Source organism: Eublepharis macularius, chromosome 12, assembly GCF_028583425.1.
Source record: "Eublepharis macularius isolate TG4126 chromosome 12, MPM_Emac_v1.0, whole genome shotgun sequence".
NCBI classification, from domain to species: domain Eukaryota; kingdom Metazoa; phylum Chordata; class Lepidosauria; order Squamata; family Eublepharidae; genus Eublepharis; species Eublepharis macularius.
Window position 1 is genome coordinate 14,757,482 of NC_072801.1, and position 18,991 is coordinate 14,776,472.

Here is an 18,991-nt window from a genome sequence, read left to right on the forward strand (position 1 = left end):
GAACATCTTCCGCCAACCATGCCAAGGAGAAAGAGCTTCTCCGCACAAGACTATGTAGAACATGATGGGTTTGAGGGGGGGGGGGCAGTGAGGAGCACAATTTTCTTATATAATTAAAAATTGTGTGAAACCCACTTAAATGAAGCCCACTTAAACTTAACTACTTCTGTTGGCTGTGAGAGCAATATTACTGAGAGAGCTCAAAATCTCAACTTCCGTGACTTCAGGGCATTCTAATCTATACTGCTTTTTCCTCCCATGTTGATACTTTTGTCAAAATTACACTCCTCAAAGCTGCTAATAAGGACAGGTGTATGTGTGGAAAATGACATTTGCATTTCTCCCTTTGCAGAGTCAGAAGCTCAAGATGAGAGTGTATGTGATTTAGATCGGGAAAATACTAAAAGAAACAGATCAAGAAAATACGTAGGTAGGATTCTGCTCTGCAAAAAACCAAAAAAGATTCCGCTGGACATAACTCTAACAGGGAAAAGGCTAGGCTAAGAAAAGGCCTTCTTCTTGACACAGCAGATGTCTGTATGCAAGATTTTTTTTTGGAACGCGTAGTTAAATGGGTAAGCTCCTAATTTTTTTCAAGGGAGGGATTCCTGAGGTGTGTGTAGTGAGTAACAACAACAACTGTTCTTATAAACTTCTCTTCTAGACAGATTAGTGCCTCACTCAGAACGATGAACAAGTTAGTAAACAAATTAGCAGTGAACAAGTACTGACCATGTGCACAGAACAATTAACAACAACAACAACATTCAATTTATATACAGCCCTTCAGGACAACTTAACACCCACTCAGAACGGTTTACAAAGTGTGTTATTATTATCCTCAGGAAAATCACCCTGTGAGGTGGGTGAGGCTGAGAGAGCTCTGAGAAGCTGTGACTGACCCAAGGTCACCCAGTTGGCTTCAAGCGGAGGAGTGAGGAATCAAACCCAGTTCTCCAGATTAGAGTCCCGCTGCTCTTAACCACTACATCATATTGTCTCTCTTGAATTTTGTTATGTAACAAGTTTGGAGTTTGGTTTGGGCACATGCTGGACATCAACAATTAAATAAAACAAGCAACCCATTAAAACTGGGGGAAAGGTGAGGAAAATATTTTTTAAATCAATTATACAACATTTATATAATGCCTTTTACCAGGTCTTTCAAGGGAGATGGACATCGTTATATAATAATGTTCAAGTTACAATATTGATGATGAAAAGGCCAGATACCCAGCTTGCTCAGAGGCTTAGTAAGGGCAGCAGGCCAAGCAGAATGACACTGGTACAGTTCTCATGGTCCCCATAACCTAATACAGTAAAGCGCTTTCTGCCAGGGACAGCTGTGGTTATCGAAGGCTCATACTGCATTGGAATTGGATGGTCTAGCTGTTTGGCTGCTACAAACTAACAGGGCAAACTCCTTTGAAGCCAACTGATCCACACACCAAAAGGAGATGTTTACATATACTAGCAAAGGAATGTTTTGGTTGCACCCTCCCCCCCTAATTGCCTCTTCTCTCTCCTCCTCTTCTCCTCCCTCCTCTTCTATATTTGACCAGTCTCTGTATCATGCATCTGACGAAGAGAACTTGATTCTCGAAAGCTTATGCTACAATAAAATTGGTTAGTCTTAAAGGTGCTACTGGACTCTTTTTGTTTCTGCCTCTGGACACTGAAGATGGAGAAGACCAGAGGCATGCCATTTTAGCCAAGAGTAGCCAGCTGTGCCAATCTTAAAAAGGTTAATGACTATTCCAAAGCTCACCACTGCCAGAGGCAGTATAACAGAGAGCCTACCAGGGCCTGAGCCCAGTTTACAAAGCGTACCACCATTAACATCCAGTTCCAACCACCCACTATGGTGAGCTGCAAAACGCTGGCAAACAGGCAGAAATCAGAAGATTTCAGATTTCACTATCTCTAATTTGGGGGGAGGGTCTTTGAGCCACAATGCACCAGAGTTTCCTGGTATGTCACCGACATAACCAATCACCTGCCACCCGTGAGCTCGGGATTTCAGTCCCTGTTCTACTTTTGACCCATAACAGTGCATGTGTGCACAAGAGCCAGAGATTGCTTGGAATTTCATTTAAGAATCAGCAGCGATCCTTCCAGAACTGGCGGTGTGACCAAACATGTTTTCTGCCTTAAAGGATCTTGGAAGGTTTCCTGTAATTTGGGTGCTGATCTGAGGTGAGGTTTTGTTTGTTTGTTTTGGCTCTATGAACTTTCTCACATCTCAGTTTGGCATATGTTCTCTTCCCGTGTTTTATCCATGTTTTCTCAAACCACCTTCAATCCAAGTGGAGAAAGCTGGGAGAAACGAAGAAAAAACCACAGAAGGACAAACTTAGAAAAGAGCACCTGAAAAAGCCTAGAGGGAAAAAAACCCCTTCAGTTTGTCAGGGAAAACTTGTATGTGAAAAGACTTTCAAATTCTAAATTTTCTGTTGTGGTTAACTCAATTGACTACCACTCTTTATAAAAAAAAAAGTTTCTGGCTTTCACCCTGTGGCTATTCCTTAACACCCTAGTTAGTACCTGCTGTTCAAGTACCTGGTAGTTAGAGATTCTAAGTTTTGTTCCATCAGCTTTCCAAAGGCCTAATACCATATTTGCATGCTATTGCTTTGCTCACATAAAGGAAATCTCCAGTTAAGACCTAGATTAAATTAAAGCCCATGACAATATCATAGAACACAACAAGCCTGCGATAAACACATTCTGCAGCAGAAGGAATAGACGGTGTGCTTTGACTCTGATAAATACAGCATCTGGCAGGGTTGGGCTGAAAGCCAGAAATGGTTTTTCTCTTGCACAAACTCCAATGAAATGAGGGAGAGTTGTGCAACTTTGAACTGAGCCCCATGCTAAGCCCTAGGCAAGACAAGCATCGGTATGTATTTTGTACCTTGCCCGCTGAAGCTTTGTTTGCAAGGTCAGGAATATCTGTTTAGAAATGTTTACGGTGCCCCAGATAGCTTGGAGAGGCAGCATTTCAGGCCTGTGCAGATCCTCTGCAGCACCACCCAATTTGGACTCATCTTTCTTTGATAAAACGGCCTTATACCGAGTCAGGTCATCAATCCATCTACTTCAGTGGTGCCTATTGCGGCTGGCAGCATCTCACCAGGGGCTCGAGCAAGGATCTTTCCCAGCCCTCCTAGCAAAAACCTTTCACTTGGCGATGCTGGATAAGGAACCTGGTGGCAGACTCTTTCTCTCACACACAGGACTTCTAAAGAACAGCATAACTCAAAGAGATGGAGTTTGGATCAGACCAGAGGCCATAGCAAAGAGAACAGGGTTTGCATGCAAAAGATTTCATTGTCTCTAGGCTAAAGGATCTCCAGTAGGCAGGTTGGGGAAGGGGGGGGGGGGACAGAATCTTCTCTGAGTAGACAATGCTGAACTCACTAGACCAGCTTGACATATTCACAGGGACTCAAATCAACAGGGATTTTCAAGGGCAACCTGCAAAATGGGAACGAGCAAGACATGGGATATCTCGAGATCAAGAATCTCTCAATTTAACACTTCTACAATTTGCAAGCCAGATATGCGCAGCCATGTTCTACTTGTGGATCTTCAACCAATCCTAACTAGTGGCCAGAGCGATCAGTAAGGTCAGCTCCGCATTGGTTGGCCATGCAAAATGCCATGCACCAGGGCTTTTTTTCAGCGGGAACGCGGTGGAACGGAGTTCCGGAACCTCTTGAAAATGGTCACATATCTGGTGGCCCCGCCCCCTGCTTGCCAGACAGAGGGGAGTTTAGATTGCTCTCCGTGCCGCTGAGCGACGCAGAGGGCACTCTCAACTGCCCTCTGTCTGGAGATCAGGGGGCGGGGCCACCGGCCATGTGACCATTTTCTCCGAGAGCAATCCACTGAGTTCCACCACCTCTTTTCCCAGAAAAAAGCCCTGCCATGCACATGAGCATTTCTCTTCTTACCGTAACGGAGCACTTGCTCTCCTGCACCCCCAGCTTCATGCCAAACTCTGCAAGCAGTAACAAGAGAGGCTATCAGAGCATGGCCTGAGCATGGCCTTACTCAGCTCACCACAGGGCTGTATCTTGATGGTATGGTTCTGAATAGGCAGGGTATTGTCACTAACAAGGGGGCCGTTGCAGGTGCATCAACTGGGGGCGGGGTAGGGTTGCCAGGTACCCATCACCTCCCATCGGGAGGGTGGAGTCCCTGGCACTTACCTTGTGCGCTGCACAAGGTTGTCTTTTATGCACGCCTTGGAGCCAGCATGATGACATCACTTCAGGAAGTGATGTTACCATGCTGGCTGAACAAGCGCTTCGGCGCTCTGCACAGGGTCCCATTTGGGGCCCAAATCGGTCCCAAACGAAGTGTGAGAATGCTCCCGTGGGTGGCACAATCACATCACTTCCAGAAGTGATATTGCTGGGTGATCGACAGATGAGGGGGCAAATCCCTGGGAGTTTGCCCGCCACCGGCAGGCATCTGGGAACCCTAGGGCAGAGTGTTGAGGTGGGTGACTCACTTCCGAAAATAAAGCCTTAGGCAGACACACAACAGCACAAAGTCACAGCTTGAAAATATCTAGGCATGGAGGTGGCCTGAACTGGACTGTAAGCATATAATCAGGAATGACTGTTTCAAAGCCTAGCAACGCAAAGTGTGCCAGCATCTGTAATTACAGAAGGCTAGAATTATATAGTACACAGGGATAGTTTCTGCCCAGACTGCTAAATCCAAAGTGTGTGCGCCACACCCAGTAAGGTTATACAATAAAGACTGTATTGCAAAAGATAAAAAAGTCATGGTCAGCAGCAAGTGTGACTAAATTAACATCAACAGGAGGGAATGGAGGTAACAAGATCCTTCCTAACCCCATTTCTGCACAGTGGTGTATTATTTATTGCTTGAAGGATTGTTGATACTTTTTACTTGTTGGGGGGTTGGAAGGAGAGAATTGTGAAGACCAGGGCTCATTTTGAGGGGGAACGCACAGAAACACAGTTCCGGAAGTTCTCCAAAGAGGTCACATGTCAGGTGGCTCCGCCCACCTGATTTTTGGCCATTTGGGGCCCGTTTTGGCCTGGATTTGGCCCAAAATGTCCAGGATCGGGCCTAAAACAGCCAGGATTGGTCCCCAAACAGCCAGGATCAGGCCTTTGACGGGTGGTGGATCACTCTCCCACTCAGCAGCGGCCCAATTCTGACTATTTTGGGCCCCTTTTCAGACATTTTCAGCCCCTTTTTGCCATTTTGGGCCCAATTTCGGCCCTGAATGGCTAGGATTGGGTCCAAAACAGCCAGGATAAGGGTGTGGCATATGCAAATCAGTTATGTTAATGGCACACTTCCGGTGATGGCAAAGGGTGTGGCATATGCTAATGAGTTGTGCTAATGAGTTATGCTAATGTGTTCCTGCAGCTCTTTTTCTACGAAATGACCCCTGGTGAAGACTCATGGGGCAAAAGACACACTTTCAAAGTCCATTCAAGTCAATAGGCTTAGAAAGGTATAACTTATTGAATTGTCCGGCTCGAATCCCTACATAGCCATGGATCTGCCGTCACGGCTATGGGCAGTCACTACCTGCCGGCCTAGCTTCCCGCCAGGGCTTTGTAGTAGGCACAGCTTGAACCAGAGACCTCTTGTGCTGTTCCACAACACTATACCACCCGGTGTCCTTTTTCCTGCTGCGTCACACTCTCTTTCCAAAGCTGCTGTGTAAACTGAGAAATCATGGGATAAAATGACAGATCCTCTCGTAGGTAATTCTAGACAGGTAGCCTAACATAATTGTAGCCACAAAATAAAACAGGAGCTCAGTGGCAGCTCAAAAGGCTAATAAAGTTGACTACAACATAAGCTTTCATGATTCAGAGCTCTCTTCCTCAGATGCATGAGGTATACGTGCATCAGGCTGATTGATAAACAGATAGAAAAGTGTATAAAAGAAGCTTATTCAAAACAACATCCAATCCAAACAGCGATTAGTTCTTTTTCCTTTTTTCTCATCTACCCTATGAGGAAGGCCTCATAGCCGAAACCCATTTGGTTACATGTGTATAACGATGTATTTAACAGTGAAAGACAGTAGAGACCCGCTCACCTTTGCAGGAGTATACCGCATACCCTGCCGCTGTGGACAAGTTTACATCAGGACCGCACAGCGTAGCATCCAGACAAGAATAAAAGAACATGAAAGACACTGCAGACTTGGCCAACCTGAAAAATCAGCAGTGGCTGAACATAGCCTAATTCAAACAGGACACAGTACCTTATTCCACGACACTAAAATACTGGACAACACTTCCAACTACTTTGTCAGATTGCACAGGGAAGCCATTAAAATTCATAAGCATAAGCACAACTTCAACAGGAAAGAAGAGACTTTAAGAATGAATAGAGCATGGTTTCCAGTCCTGAAAAACACCAGGCTAACAAAATACTCTACATCTTACAATAGCCCTGCAGATAAGATTAGCATATCAAGCACCAATCCATATGCAAAAGAACCTCCTCAGGATACAGTGAAGCATTAGCATTCCACTCCCTGGGAAACTCTTACAGGATGACACAACCCAAACCCACCTTCCTGAGTAGATATAAATTACCTGCTAACATCTTCTCCACAGTTTGACACTGAGAGATCTCTGTCATTCGGTGCTACACCTCTGAAGATGCCAGTCACAGCTGCTGGCGAAACGTCAGGAACTACAATGCCAAGACCACGGCGATACAGCCCGGAAAATCCACAACAACCATCGTTCTCTGGCCGTGAAAGCCTTCGACAATATATTTAAGAGTACTTGATTTTTTTAAAGATGCCTATAAATGTATAACATCTCCACATCCCCATGCATATGGGTGAAACTGTTCAAGAATTTCTGTGCTAAGGGAAGGTACTTTATATATATGGAATCAAACTGATATTGTTTTAATCGTACAGTTTTAATTCTTGGAATTTTGTTAAAGATTTTGGTACTTCTTTTTTGTTTTTTGGCATTCTTCTTGGCATTTGTATGTATAAATTTTTCTTCTTTCAACCTTTTTGGTTACCCATGTCTCTGTTAAGGCCTTGCTGAGAGACAGTGCTAAGTTTCTTGACACACGTTAATTCAGCAATTCCCATTTGCGTTCTCCCTTGAAAGTTTTTTTGTAGGAGAACGGTGACCTTAAAAGCAACAACCCGTGCCCTCAAAAGTCATCACTTCAGCTAGCTTCCTATTGGATCTGCTTATCTTCTTTCATTCTGTACTAGATTTTACATTTTGCCTATCTTTTTATTTATTTAAAACATTTTTATGCTGCCTCTCTGCTGACCTAAACAAGGTGACTTACAATTAACATAACAAAACCAAAACCAAGCCAACACCACTAAAAAAAAAAGCCAGCGTTATTAAGACAAATAGGGACTCATAGCACAAAATAACAACTTGAGAAGTATAAAATGCTGCAGATAAAAAGGATTCTTTGGCTAGAAGCAGACCAAAAAAACATTTGCGATAAAATCCTTTTGAGATAAAACCTCGATGCTGCCTGCCAGGATCTGAAAGGTGGGGGGGGGGGAATGGCAAATTGGGGGGGGGGCACGTGCCGTCACTTCCAGCAAAAAACAGAAGTGCCATCCTGGGACGCACTAGGATTTTGAAAAAAAACTCTTATGGTTTTACCACAGAACTTTTGCAAATCTGCGAGCATCCCATGCCATTACTTTCGGTTTTAACTAGAAGTTATGTCAATGCCTCCCAAATGCTCCCAGGGCAACTCTACCTACCAGTCACCAAAGAACTGTAAATATTGAGGAACCACAGACTTCACTACTATTGCTATAAGTATGATTCTACTGAGTAGTTTCTATGTTGCTTAACATGTCAGTTGTAGAATTGGTTATGCCCTGTTTCAACCTGTCTTCACTGCATTGGATTTCTGCTGGTTATTAAATCTTTGCACATTTGCATGCATATACCCATGACATGTGTGTTGAAATGTCTTTGATATTGACTGTACTAATCTCACACAATTTAATCCTCATTGAGTCGCAGTGAGAAAGGTGGACTATAAATAAATAACTAAATAATCAACTGTTATCACCAAATTCTGATACCTACACAGTTTGAGTCTGAGGGTTAGCGCAGACCACAGCTATAAAGATGGGTTGTTTTCACACTACTAACCTGCTTCCGTAACATTGAGAAACGTTGCGCAAAAAACACGGAAGATAGTGTCTTCTCGCGAGAGTTTTGCGTGACATCACGCAAAACTTTCGCAAGAAGACGCTATCTTCTGTGTTTTTTGCGCAACGTTTTGCAACGTTACAGAAGCAGGTCAGTAGTGTGAAAATGGCCATGGTCTCTACTCCCAGTATCCGCATATAGTCTAAAACTTTAGGTCTTCCAATTCTGTCTTAGTCATCAACATGTCACCCCGCAGGTGGGCTTCTGTGAGGTAACTCCTCCTTAGCCTTGAAGTAGGGGGCCATGGTGGGGTGATTCCCATGAATGAAATACAGTAGTGGATGCGTATGAGTTATTCAAGAATAGGAAGTGTCGTAGAGGAGGTGGAGTGGTGGTGCGTGCAAGGAAAGGGCTTAACTGTCAGGAAATACTGGAAGTAGCAACTAGGGGGGTGCGCTTCGGGTTTCCCAAAGTGAGAAACCTGAATGTTTTTTGGGTGAACACCCCCCAGTGGAAAGTGCCCGGGTCAAGACAAGGAGGGAAGGACGAACAGTATTGTAATTGGGGTCTATTACAGACCGCCTGTCCAAGGATATGAGGTAGATTCTGCCCTCCATGAGCAGTTTAGTAGGGTATCCAAGAAACACAACCTTGTAGTTATGGGAGACTTCAATTTGCCTGATGTGTGTTGGGAGACCTACTCTGCTACATGTCCAAGCTCACACAACTTCCTGACCTGCCTGGCTGACAACTTCCTTTCTCAAATGGTGGAGGAAGCAATGAGGAGCTCAGCCATACTGGACTTGATATTAACCAACAAGAAAGTGTTGGATGATGGGATAACCTTAGGGAGAAATTATCACATCCTCTTAAAATTCCTTTCACTGTGGGGTATCAAGGGAGTTTGTAGTCAAACGCACATGTTAGATTTTAGTAGGGCAAACTTTAATGAACTTAGAGATATGATGAGTTATTCCATGGAGAGAAAGGCTGGAAGGGAAAGGAGCAAGTGAAGGATGGGTTCTCCTAAAAGAAGAGCTCTTTCAGGCACAAGCTATCACCATTCCAGCAAGACGGAAATGCGGCAGAGGATCTAAGAAGCCGATGTGGATGAATGGAGGCCTCTGTAATGAGATAAGGAGAAAAAAAGAGATGTTAAAGAAATAGAGAGAAGGAATTGCATCCAAAGAGGAGAATCTAGGGAAAGCTAGGCACTGTAGGGCTGCTGTCAGAGAGACCGAAGCTCAGGATAAGCTGAGACAACAGAAGGACATTCTTCAGATATGTGAGAGAAGCAAGTGGAAAGTAAAAGAGTCAACGCCCCCATTGCTAGGTGGAAATGGAGAAACTCTGACAGAGAACAGAGAGAAGGCAGAAAGGCTCTATGAATGATTTAAACCTCCCCATTAGATCCATCCACCACCCTGTTTCAGTTGTCTCAATTGTTAATTATACTGGTGCTGCCTATGTTCCATCCAGCGAAGCTAAACAAATAGGCCAGTAGTGATTGTCGCCATCTTGGAAATTATTTATTATTATAACTGATTTAAGATTTTTATAACGTAATAATTATTTTATGGATAATGGTATGTAATTTATGTTTATTGTGTTTTAAATGATGTGATCTGCCTTGAGCCTGTTTGTGGGAAGGGTGGAATAGAAGTCCAATAAAATAAATTAAAAAATTAATATCTGCTTTGCCTCAGTTTTCTCCCTGAAGGAGAGAACATGTCCGCCTAGAGATGGTAGCAGGCAAGGCACAGCTTCAGGGCTGCCGGCTGACATGGGCAGAGAATTTCTAAGTAAACTTCTCTCTCTGACAGGCAAAACACCAATTAGATCTCATGCAACTACGTGGTCCAGTCACATGCTCATTTTATTAAAAAGGGAAATAAGAAAATGGTGCAGTTTGGGTTTTTTTTTAGGAAGCTCTCAGATTCCATATACCAGAACATATTCGATAATCCCTGGGAACAGTTCAGTCATGCACATTTTTTACCTCTCTTAAGGAGCAAGAAATTCTTTCCACTACAGGCGTATTTTTCCACAGTCTTCATTTTCCTTCTGTCATTGTTCCAATATTGATCCAGTATTACAATTTGGAGCTATAAACACCATTCACTTCTCAAGAGCTACCTGAATTATTACTACAAACCAGTCCAGTAACCCTACTGAAGACACTGTGAGGGTGGGGGAGTTTTTTTTTTTTTTTTTTAGTCCCCCTCAGTTTTGTCTCCTATTCCATTTCAACACAATTCAGGATAAGGAAATTATTTAATCCAGAGAATAAAAAATCCCAAACTCTCCTGTGCAAACAGGTCTTAAGAAGTTAAGAAGTTAGTCACCCTGAGATCTGCAGCTAGTGTGGTCAGTCAGAGCCAAACTACAAGTGACGTCTTACACAGGTTGGACACTAGTCGGCTTCCCTCAAGTTTTGATGGGAAATGTAGGCGTCCTGGTCTTGCAGCTGTAATGGAGAGCCAAGCTGTAAAACCAGGACACCTACATTTCCCATCAAAACTTGAGGGAAGCTGACAAGTGTCCAACCTGTGTAAGGCGTCACTTGTAGTTTGGCTCTCAGAAACCAGCCCAGCTTCCTGTAGTCTGCCAGACACAGGCCTTGCAGGCTTCAGGTTTTGAGGCATTCTTGGGCAAGTCAACCTCTGTCCCCAAGAAGGCCCGACTTCCTCACTTGCCTGAGTGCTGTGTGGGATCCACTGTACCTCCTCCTCACTACCATTATTGTTTGTGTGGCCCTCTGGACACAAGGCAAGCAGACAGGGGCTCCAGGGACTGACAGGGGGCTTCCCACCACTGTGCAGACCTCAACTGGTGCTCCAGAATGCTTCCCCCAATGTTGCACACTCTGCAGGCACACTGGCTCTTTGCCACCCTGATGGTTGCAAAAAATAAACCTAAGGAACTGGGAAAAGCTGACCCCCAAATAGAAAGTCTTTAGACCTGACAAGGGTAGCATAGCGTGTGAACAAGATCTTGGGATACGGGTGGGTGGGACCACCCTGAAGCAACATGGAGTGATTCCGCACACGTTGGATAATGCACTTCCAATCCTCTTTATAGATCATTTGGAATGGATTTTTTTGTGTGCAGAACAAAAAATCCACCTCAAACGATTGATAATGTGCATTGAAAGTGCATTATCCAACGTGTGCGGAATCAGCCATGAATGAAAGATGGAGAGAGGACATGCGTAAGAGGGGCCTTGCTGGAGCAGACCAGTGGTCCATCTAGTCCAACATCCGGCCGCCAGCCATGGTGACTAAAGGGAGCCTCCGTATGGACTGACAGGAAACCTCTGAATACCCATCCTGGGAAGAAGTAGCGGGGAAAGAGCCTCAGTCTTTATGCCATGTTTGTTTGGCACTCCACCCACTACTGGCGGGCCACTGTGTGAAACAGGATGTCAGATGAGATGGACCAGCGGTCTGATCCTGCATGCTGTACTTATGATGGTGCCTCTTGGCACTGAGATTCAGAGGTTGAGCAAGATTTGGGTGCAGTCGCACTTGAAAGACCAACAAGATTTCCAGGGGATGAGCTTTGGAGAGCTGGAGCTAGAGGTTCCCTTTCATCCCCATGGCTTTTCAAGCCATCTCTGCTTGTAGCCAAAGAGGCCCAGGCAACACCTTCAACAGGTGGCCCCGGTTAAATCGGCCTAGTGGTTAATTCTGAAAAAGAGAGAGATGTCAACCACCACTCAAACTCCATTAAAAGCCATACCCTCTAATCTGGAAATTACACTCTCAACATTCCAGCTATGTTTGGGATGGTTGCAGCTCCTCTTATGATAAGGGTAATTAACTCTGCACATGCTCAAAGGCACTCTTGTTACTCCACATGTTCAAGAGGTGACCTCTGGAAGTGGTCACAGGCTCTAAGGACTGAGCTTGTCAGTTCTGGGCCTGAACCTGAACACATAAGTGCTGTTCCTTTTGTCTTAGATCTCACATTATTACTTTATTTCAGAAAAAAGGTATGGGAACTCCACACAGCAAAAAAATCCACCATTTTTGGAAAACTAGTGTGTTAAGGAAATATTCTGTCCTTGTAAAGAATCCAGTAACACCTTTAAGACGAACCAACTTTACTGTAGCATAAGTTTTCGAGAACCACAGTTCTCTTCCTTGGTTCTCGAAAGCTTATGCTACAGTAAAGTTGGTTATTCTTAAAGGTGCCACTGGACTCTTGGCTATTTTGCTACTACAGACTAACATGGCTAACTCCTCTGATTCTATCCTTGTTGTCTCTTTGTGCATTTTTGCTGTTGAGGAATAAATTGTTATAGTCAGATCAGCATTCATTCTTGCAATGCCTTTACTTCAATCCTAAAACTCCAAGGAAGGCTGTGCCATGTGGCTTTTCTCACAGCGTCAACCGGCTCCAACATTTTAGATCCAAAAACAGCCACATTCCAAGCTTGCAGAAGAAAGGAGCATTCCATAATCTCACTCTACATATTTTAAAATTCCTCGGCTTTGCTACCCAGAACTGAAGTTCTCTCTCCATACAAAAACAGGATGCAGACCTCCCCAACCCCTTTCTAAAACACAGCAATAACACATTCCCCACCTGAACGACTTGTCTTAACAGCTGAGAATTCCACCATCCGTCTTACACAGTATGAAGTACTATTTCCCTTTATTGACTGAAGTGATACCAAATGGATATCACAAACTGACAACCACCATTAAAGTAACGTTCGCTTACCACAAAACAAAATACCCTCATCAAAGAGACGGTCTTCCCAAGATAAAACCACCATAATCCTACTGTTAGCCTCAAAGCACCCAAGGCGCTTATGGCATGCAGGGGAAACCAGACGATCGATGGGAGTGCAAATATTAGACTAATGAACCACCTTGTTTGTTTTATGCTGCAAGAGACTACAGCTCTCTGCAGCTCTCCAGCCTTTAAAATGACTGGACTGAATTGATTTGGTCAGTGCAGCAATTTGCGCACCAATGCATAGACATGCATACATTCACAAACGTAGCTAGAATCACGAATGGCCACCCAGTCACGTAAACCCCAGTAATAAGGGAGAAATGCAAAGCTCTGGCAGCCTGTCCCATTTACAACCATGTCTACATTGTAAACTGATTGTGGTGCTATCTCAGTTCCACTGTCATGGCTACCCGCCCTGAGAATTGTAGTCTGGGAATTGTAGTCTGCCAAAGGTGCTGAGAATCCCATAGATTCCTAGCATCTTTCACAGAACTGCAGTATACAGGACTTTCAAAAAAGGCATGGTTAAACCAGTTTCAGCCTGATATTCTCCCTTTCTAACCCTTTTTGTTCAACTTCCTGCACTATTTTGGCCATTTGTGCATGCTAGGTTTTCCAAGCTAAAATTCATTTTAAAGCTCTACCTCTATCCAATGTTTTAATTACTCTCTTGATTTTCCTCCCATGGAATTCAAGGATTAACTAGTCACCTTATCGTAAATCTGTATTTATTTCAAAGTAATCACAGAATGGACACACAGCAAGATTCCATTCCATATGGGATTTTTTTTTTAAATCCATTTTTTAGAAACCTCACACTGCACCACCATATTCCTTCAAATGATTTACCTATCCTTTGGATTTTTGAATAGCATTTAGTTATTGCTATGTATATTTTTATAGTCTGAATTCTTAAATAGATTTTAAAAAGATTTTAATCTATGCCAGAGATACAGGTAAGTTATTCTCTCTGCTTTTTCTACCATGACCCTGCTCCCAAACTCCTACAAATATCTGTAACTTCTGGATACTGCTTATATTTCAAATGTGAGAAGAACTGGGAATCTAGCCTGCTTGTGCTTGTCAGCCCTGATAATATCTATTTATTTACATCATTCATAGCCTGCCTTTCTCCTGAAACTCAAAATGGATTACAAATAATCAGGACGCCCTTTCATCCATCCAAAAATGCAATTGGGAGAACAGGTATCCTGCACACAGAGATATTTAATAACAAAAATAAAAACGTTAAATTTATATACTGCCCTTGAGGACAACTTAACTCCACTCAAAGCAGTTTACAAAGTATGCCATTATTATCTCAACAACAACAATCACCCTGTGAGGTGGGTGTGGCTGAAAGAGCTCGGAAAGAGCTGTGACTGACCCAAGGTCACCCAGCCGGCTTCAAGTGGATGAGTGGGGAATCAAACCCAGCTCTCCAGATTAGAGTCCTACCGCTCTTAACCACTACACCAAACTGGCTTTCCATGGTGGCTTTCAGGTTCAATTCAAGAAACTGGATTTAACCCACAAAGCTCTATGCAACTTTGGACCTACACACTTTAGAGATGCAGAGGAGTTAGCCGTGTTAGTCTGTAGTAGCAAAATCAAAAAGAGTCCAGTAGCACCTTTAAGACTAACCAACTTTATTGTAGCATAAGCTTTCGAGAATCACAGTTCTCTTCGTCAGATGACGAAGAGAACTGTGATTCTCGAAAGTTTATGCTACAATAAAGTTGGTTAGTCTTAAAGGTGCTACTGGACTCCTTTTGATTACACTTTAGAGAGCCTCTCTCCCTGTATCAGACCTCCCTTTCCCACCCTCTTTGTACATCAACAGAGGTCAGGAAGGCTCTCAACACTCGTATCATCCTCAGAATGCGTAGAACTAAAATGTTCAGGAGGGCATATTTATATAAGGATCAGGCCTGGGAGCATAGCCTGTTTGGGTCCGATTTTTATCAAATCAGCCCCACGCAGGGGCCCTCACTTCCTTGTCGCACTGGGAATGACATTATTCCTGGTGTGACAAGAAATGTGCACGTGCAGGTAAGTTTCCTCTGCATTCCCGCCCCTCTCCCCCCCCCCCCCCCGATCCTTACGTTCCCTGGTTTGGGCTCCAGAGGAACTGGCAACTCTAAATCCCCCTGAGTTTTATCCAGTTTAGATTGAAAACCAGGAAGGTTCAGAATCCAAGAAAAGGCTGTGGTGGGGGTTACTTCTATTCAGGGCTTTTTTTCTGGGAAAAGAGGTGGTGGAACTCAGTGGGTTGCCCTTGGAGAAAATCATCACATGGCTGGTGGCCCCGCCCCATGATCTCCAGACAGAGGGGAGTTGAGATTGCCCTCTGCACCACTGAGCGGCACGGAGGGCCATCTAAGCTCCCCTCTGTCTGGAGATCAGGGGGCGGGGCCACCAGCCATATGACCATTTTGAAGAGGTTCCGGAACTCCGTTCCACCATGTTCCTGCAGAAAAAAAGCCCTGCTTCTATTGAAACCAATGGGAAATAATAATGAAACAGAATTATGAAAATGAAACAATGATGAAAGAAACAATAATGAAACAAAACCCTATGAAACTACCAATATCAAGAGAATCCTTTGGAGAAATACTAATAAAAATGAAAGAAACTCCCATGAGAAAGGTGGGCAATAAATGAACTAAACAGATAAATGAAAACTCAAACTCTGTTTCAGTGATCGTCTTTCTATGCAATATGCACATCTGATGCTAGGTGGATAGCCATGCAGTAGAAAGGCAGTTCAGTAGCACTTTAGAGACCAACAAGTTTTTCATAGTGTAAGCTTTTGAGAGTCAGAGCTCCCGTCTTCAGTCTTTCAGGTGCTACTGGAATAAAATTCTGCAGTTGCTAGAATCTGGGCTTTTTACAGCCATGGCTCAGGAACTTTTTTCTAAAGCCGAGGGATCTCTTCCTTCTTGCTTGATTGGAAATAACTCATTGCAAAAATTAAAATAAATAGGATCGCTGTACTTATTTTGGAACCCTGCTCCGGCTGTGCCCTAATGCTCAAGTGGTCATCACACCTTCGAAAATCACAACAACACACAACTAGCACAGGAACAACAACCCCCAAGAATAGTTCAAATATATTAGGTTCTTCTCTCACAAACCCTTTAAGAAGAGGCAGGGCTTTTTTTCAGCTGGAATGCAGTGGAACGGAGTTCCGGCACCTCTTGAAAATGGTCACGTGGCTGGTGGCGTGGAAGGCAATCTAAACTCCCCTCTGTCTGGAGATCAGGGGGCGGGGCCACCGGTCATGTGACCATTTTCACCAAGGGCGATTTAAACTTTAAAAAACTCCCCCCTTGTTCCAGCTGACCCAGTGATGTCATTGTGCAGTCCTGAGTTCCACCACCTCTTTTCCCAGAAAAAAAGCCCTGAGAAGAGGTATTACAGGCTGCAAATTATCACATAAGGAGCTCAGAGCAGGTAGCGTACATGGTTCGGCACTCCCCCTCATATCCTCCCAACAACCCTGCAAAGTAGGCTAGGTTGGCCAGAAATCCAAACCCTTGGTCTCAAGAAAGAGCCACGCCATCCTGTATCATTCCATTCTGGAAATAACTCACAAACGGTCCACTCCCAGCCACATGGCAGGCTCCTGAGAAGATGGCTGCTAGCAGCTCCGTGGTCAGCTGCTATGCATTGTAAAAAGATGCACAGAGTTAAAAAAGAAGCTCTCCTTGCTCTTCCGATTCCTTGCTCTTCTGATGTGCTGTTTCCATAGGAACCAGGGCCTGGGAGGGGAAGAGACATCCGTTTCCCCCACAAACACACACTTTGATGCAGGCACAAAGTCTGAATCACTTGGGGAATTAATTCCAACCTGCATAATCACACCAAAAAGCACACGCAGGATCTTGGCCTCACCATTTGTAGTGGGTGCTAAACTCAAGCTCCTGCCAAAGGGCAGGGAAAAGCAAAAGCCAGGCTAGAAGCAAGCTGGGTCGTGTCCAGCCTCTCGCTCCCAGGAAACCCAGCTGCGGAGTCCCCTTTATGCAAGGCAAAAGCCTAGAACGGCTCTTTTTACAGGAGAAAAGTTGCAATCAGCTGTATTGGCCGAAGCAAGCAAAGCAACCATAACAAAATCCAAGCAAATCTTTTTTTATGAGGGCTAACTAAAAACGATACAAGACATCGTGCAGGCTTTCGGGCTCACCAGATCTCTTCATTAGGTCAGATGTTGCAAAATAAATCTCTACTATTAACTTCTTCTCAGGATGCAAGAACAGTTGCAAGTTACACAACAATTCAAATCAACAACCCAACGTAGCATCTCTATCAAATGCTGGCAGAAGCAGGTGTGAAGTTTATGACCTGAAAAAGATACCTTTTTTCCTCCCCTCAATTTTTAAAAAATCTGCCCTAATGAAGAGTTCGGGTGAGCTTGAAAACGTGCTCATTTTCTGTTTGATTTTGGTTGACCCTAATAAAAAAGTATTCTACGGATTTGGGTTTTTTATTTACTCATTATAGGAACCAGGGAATAAAACACAACCTGGTGGGCACTGAAGTGGTTAAAGGTTATTTAGTTTGGCCAATTCACCTGGAGCAAAGTTCTTACATCAGGCTAGCTAGACCAATATGCACAAGGTAGCCGCTGCCAGGCCACAGACCACTCAGTGCCTGCTGGTACCCAGGGCTTTTTTTCCGCGGGAACACAGTGGAACGGAGTTCCAGCACCTCTTTAAAATGGTCACATGGCCGGTGGCCCCGCCCCCTGATCTCCAGACAGAGGGGAGTTTAGATTGCCCTCTGCGAGGGCAATCTAAACTCCCCTCTGTCTGGAGATCAGGGGACGGGGCCACCGGCCATGTGACCATTTTTGCCAAGGGCAATTTAAACTTTGAAAAACTCCCCCCTTGTTCCAGCTAACCAAAGTGACATCATTGTGTGGTCTTGAGTTCCACCACTGAGTTCCACCACCTCTTTTCCCAGAAAAAAAGCCCTGCTGGTACCAAAGAACTTTTGGCAAAGAATGCTGGAAAGGGAGGCACTTAGGTGGACTCCAACAATGCACCTGTAATGTTCTTAAACAAAAGTGCACGCTCAAGTTCACTTACTCACTAGTTCAGCCTTAACTGTTAAGATATTCTCAGTACACACTCCTGTTTGGTACATTCAAAAAACACATCACTGGACCACAATGAACAAAAATTATAATAAACTGCATACGCCTGAAGACAGCACTGGCCCACCAGCACAACTGAAGAGAATAATTATGTATTCAGTAGATCAGAATTCTATGCCACAATTTCCTCAGTCTGGCAGTGAAGCACATTGTAAATTTGCAAAACCAGTAACAATAAAATAATAACTGCACTTATATACCACTCTTCTATAATGGATTCGTGCTCCACTCTGAGTAGTGAACAAAGTCAGAATTATTATTATCCCCACAATACAGCGGGGGAGCGGGGGCTGAGAGGAGGGGCTTACCCAAGGCCACCTATTGAGCTCATGGCAGTAGTGGGAGTTGAACCACCAGAGTGTTTATTCACAGGAGAGCCTAGGATTTTTAATGCAATATATTTTTAAATTTCACTAAAAATTTGTTGGAAAAGCCATCTTTTTCGATAGCGATCAGCTGCATGAGAAGTCCAACCTGAGCTACAGGGTACAATGTTTTAAATCTTAATTTCTAATTTGAGATTTCTCTATGACTGAAACCTGGGTTATAGTCACACCGCTGGATCTCTCTGATGTTGCAGGTGACTACTTAGCAATGAGGAAAAAGAAATTCTGCACATGCTCAGAAACCCAAGACCCAGGAGAGAAAGCCAGGAGAGAAATGGGGATGAAGAGAATACACCAGTGAAAATCCAACTGGCATCCACTTTCAACCCATCTGCTTGGGCCCAACCCAGCGGGGAGTCCTCCTGCTTAAACCTCATTGAAAGGAGTTCCGGGGTTTTAACCTACCTATGGATTAGATCTGTCAGTCTCTCACTCTGCTGTTCCTACTAGCACCCCAAACATGACGTCACCCCAGTCCATGCAGAAGAATCTCTTGGCAGGCTTGGGCTGCCCCAAAGCAACAGGGCCTGTCG

At 44.1% G+C, this 18,991-nt stretch overlaps 1 protein-coding gene across 3 annotated transcripts in view; it reads right to left on the reverse strand.

Moving 5' to 3' along the window:
* Window positions 1-18,991, reverse strand: part of ABCA3 (ATP binding cassette subfamily A member 3) — a 102,350-nt gene that overhangs the window by 68,638 nt on the left and 14,721 nt on the right. The window contains exon 1 of one of the 3 annotated variants that reach the window (XM_054992486.1): window positions 18,864-18,943. The exons of 1 other annotated variant lie outside the window; for it this stretch is intronic. Coding sequence is in view for 1 of the 2 variants with exons in the window: in XM_054992484.1 (XP_054848459.1) it covers window positions 12,897-12,917 (21 nt within the window). In the remaining variant the exon portion in view is untranslated. Of the gene's footprint in view, window positions 1-12,896; window positions 12,972-18,863; window positions 18,944-18,991 lie in introns of those variants that run through there. One more of the 3 variants, XM_054992484.1, reaches the window with a different exon arrangement.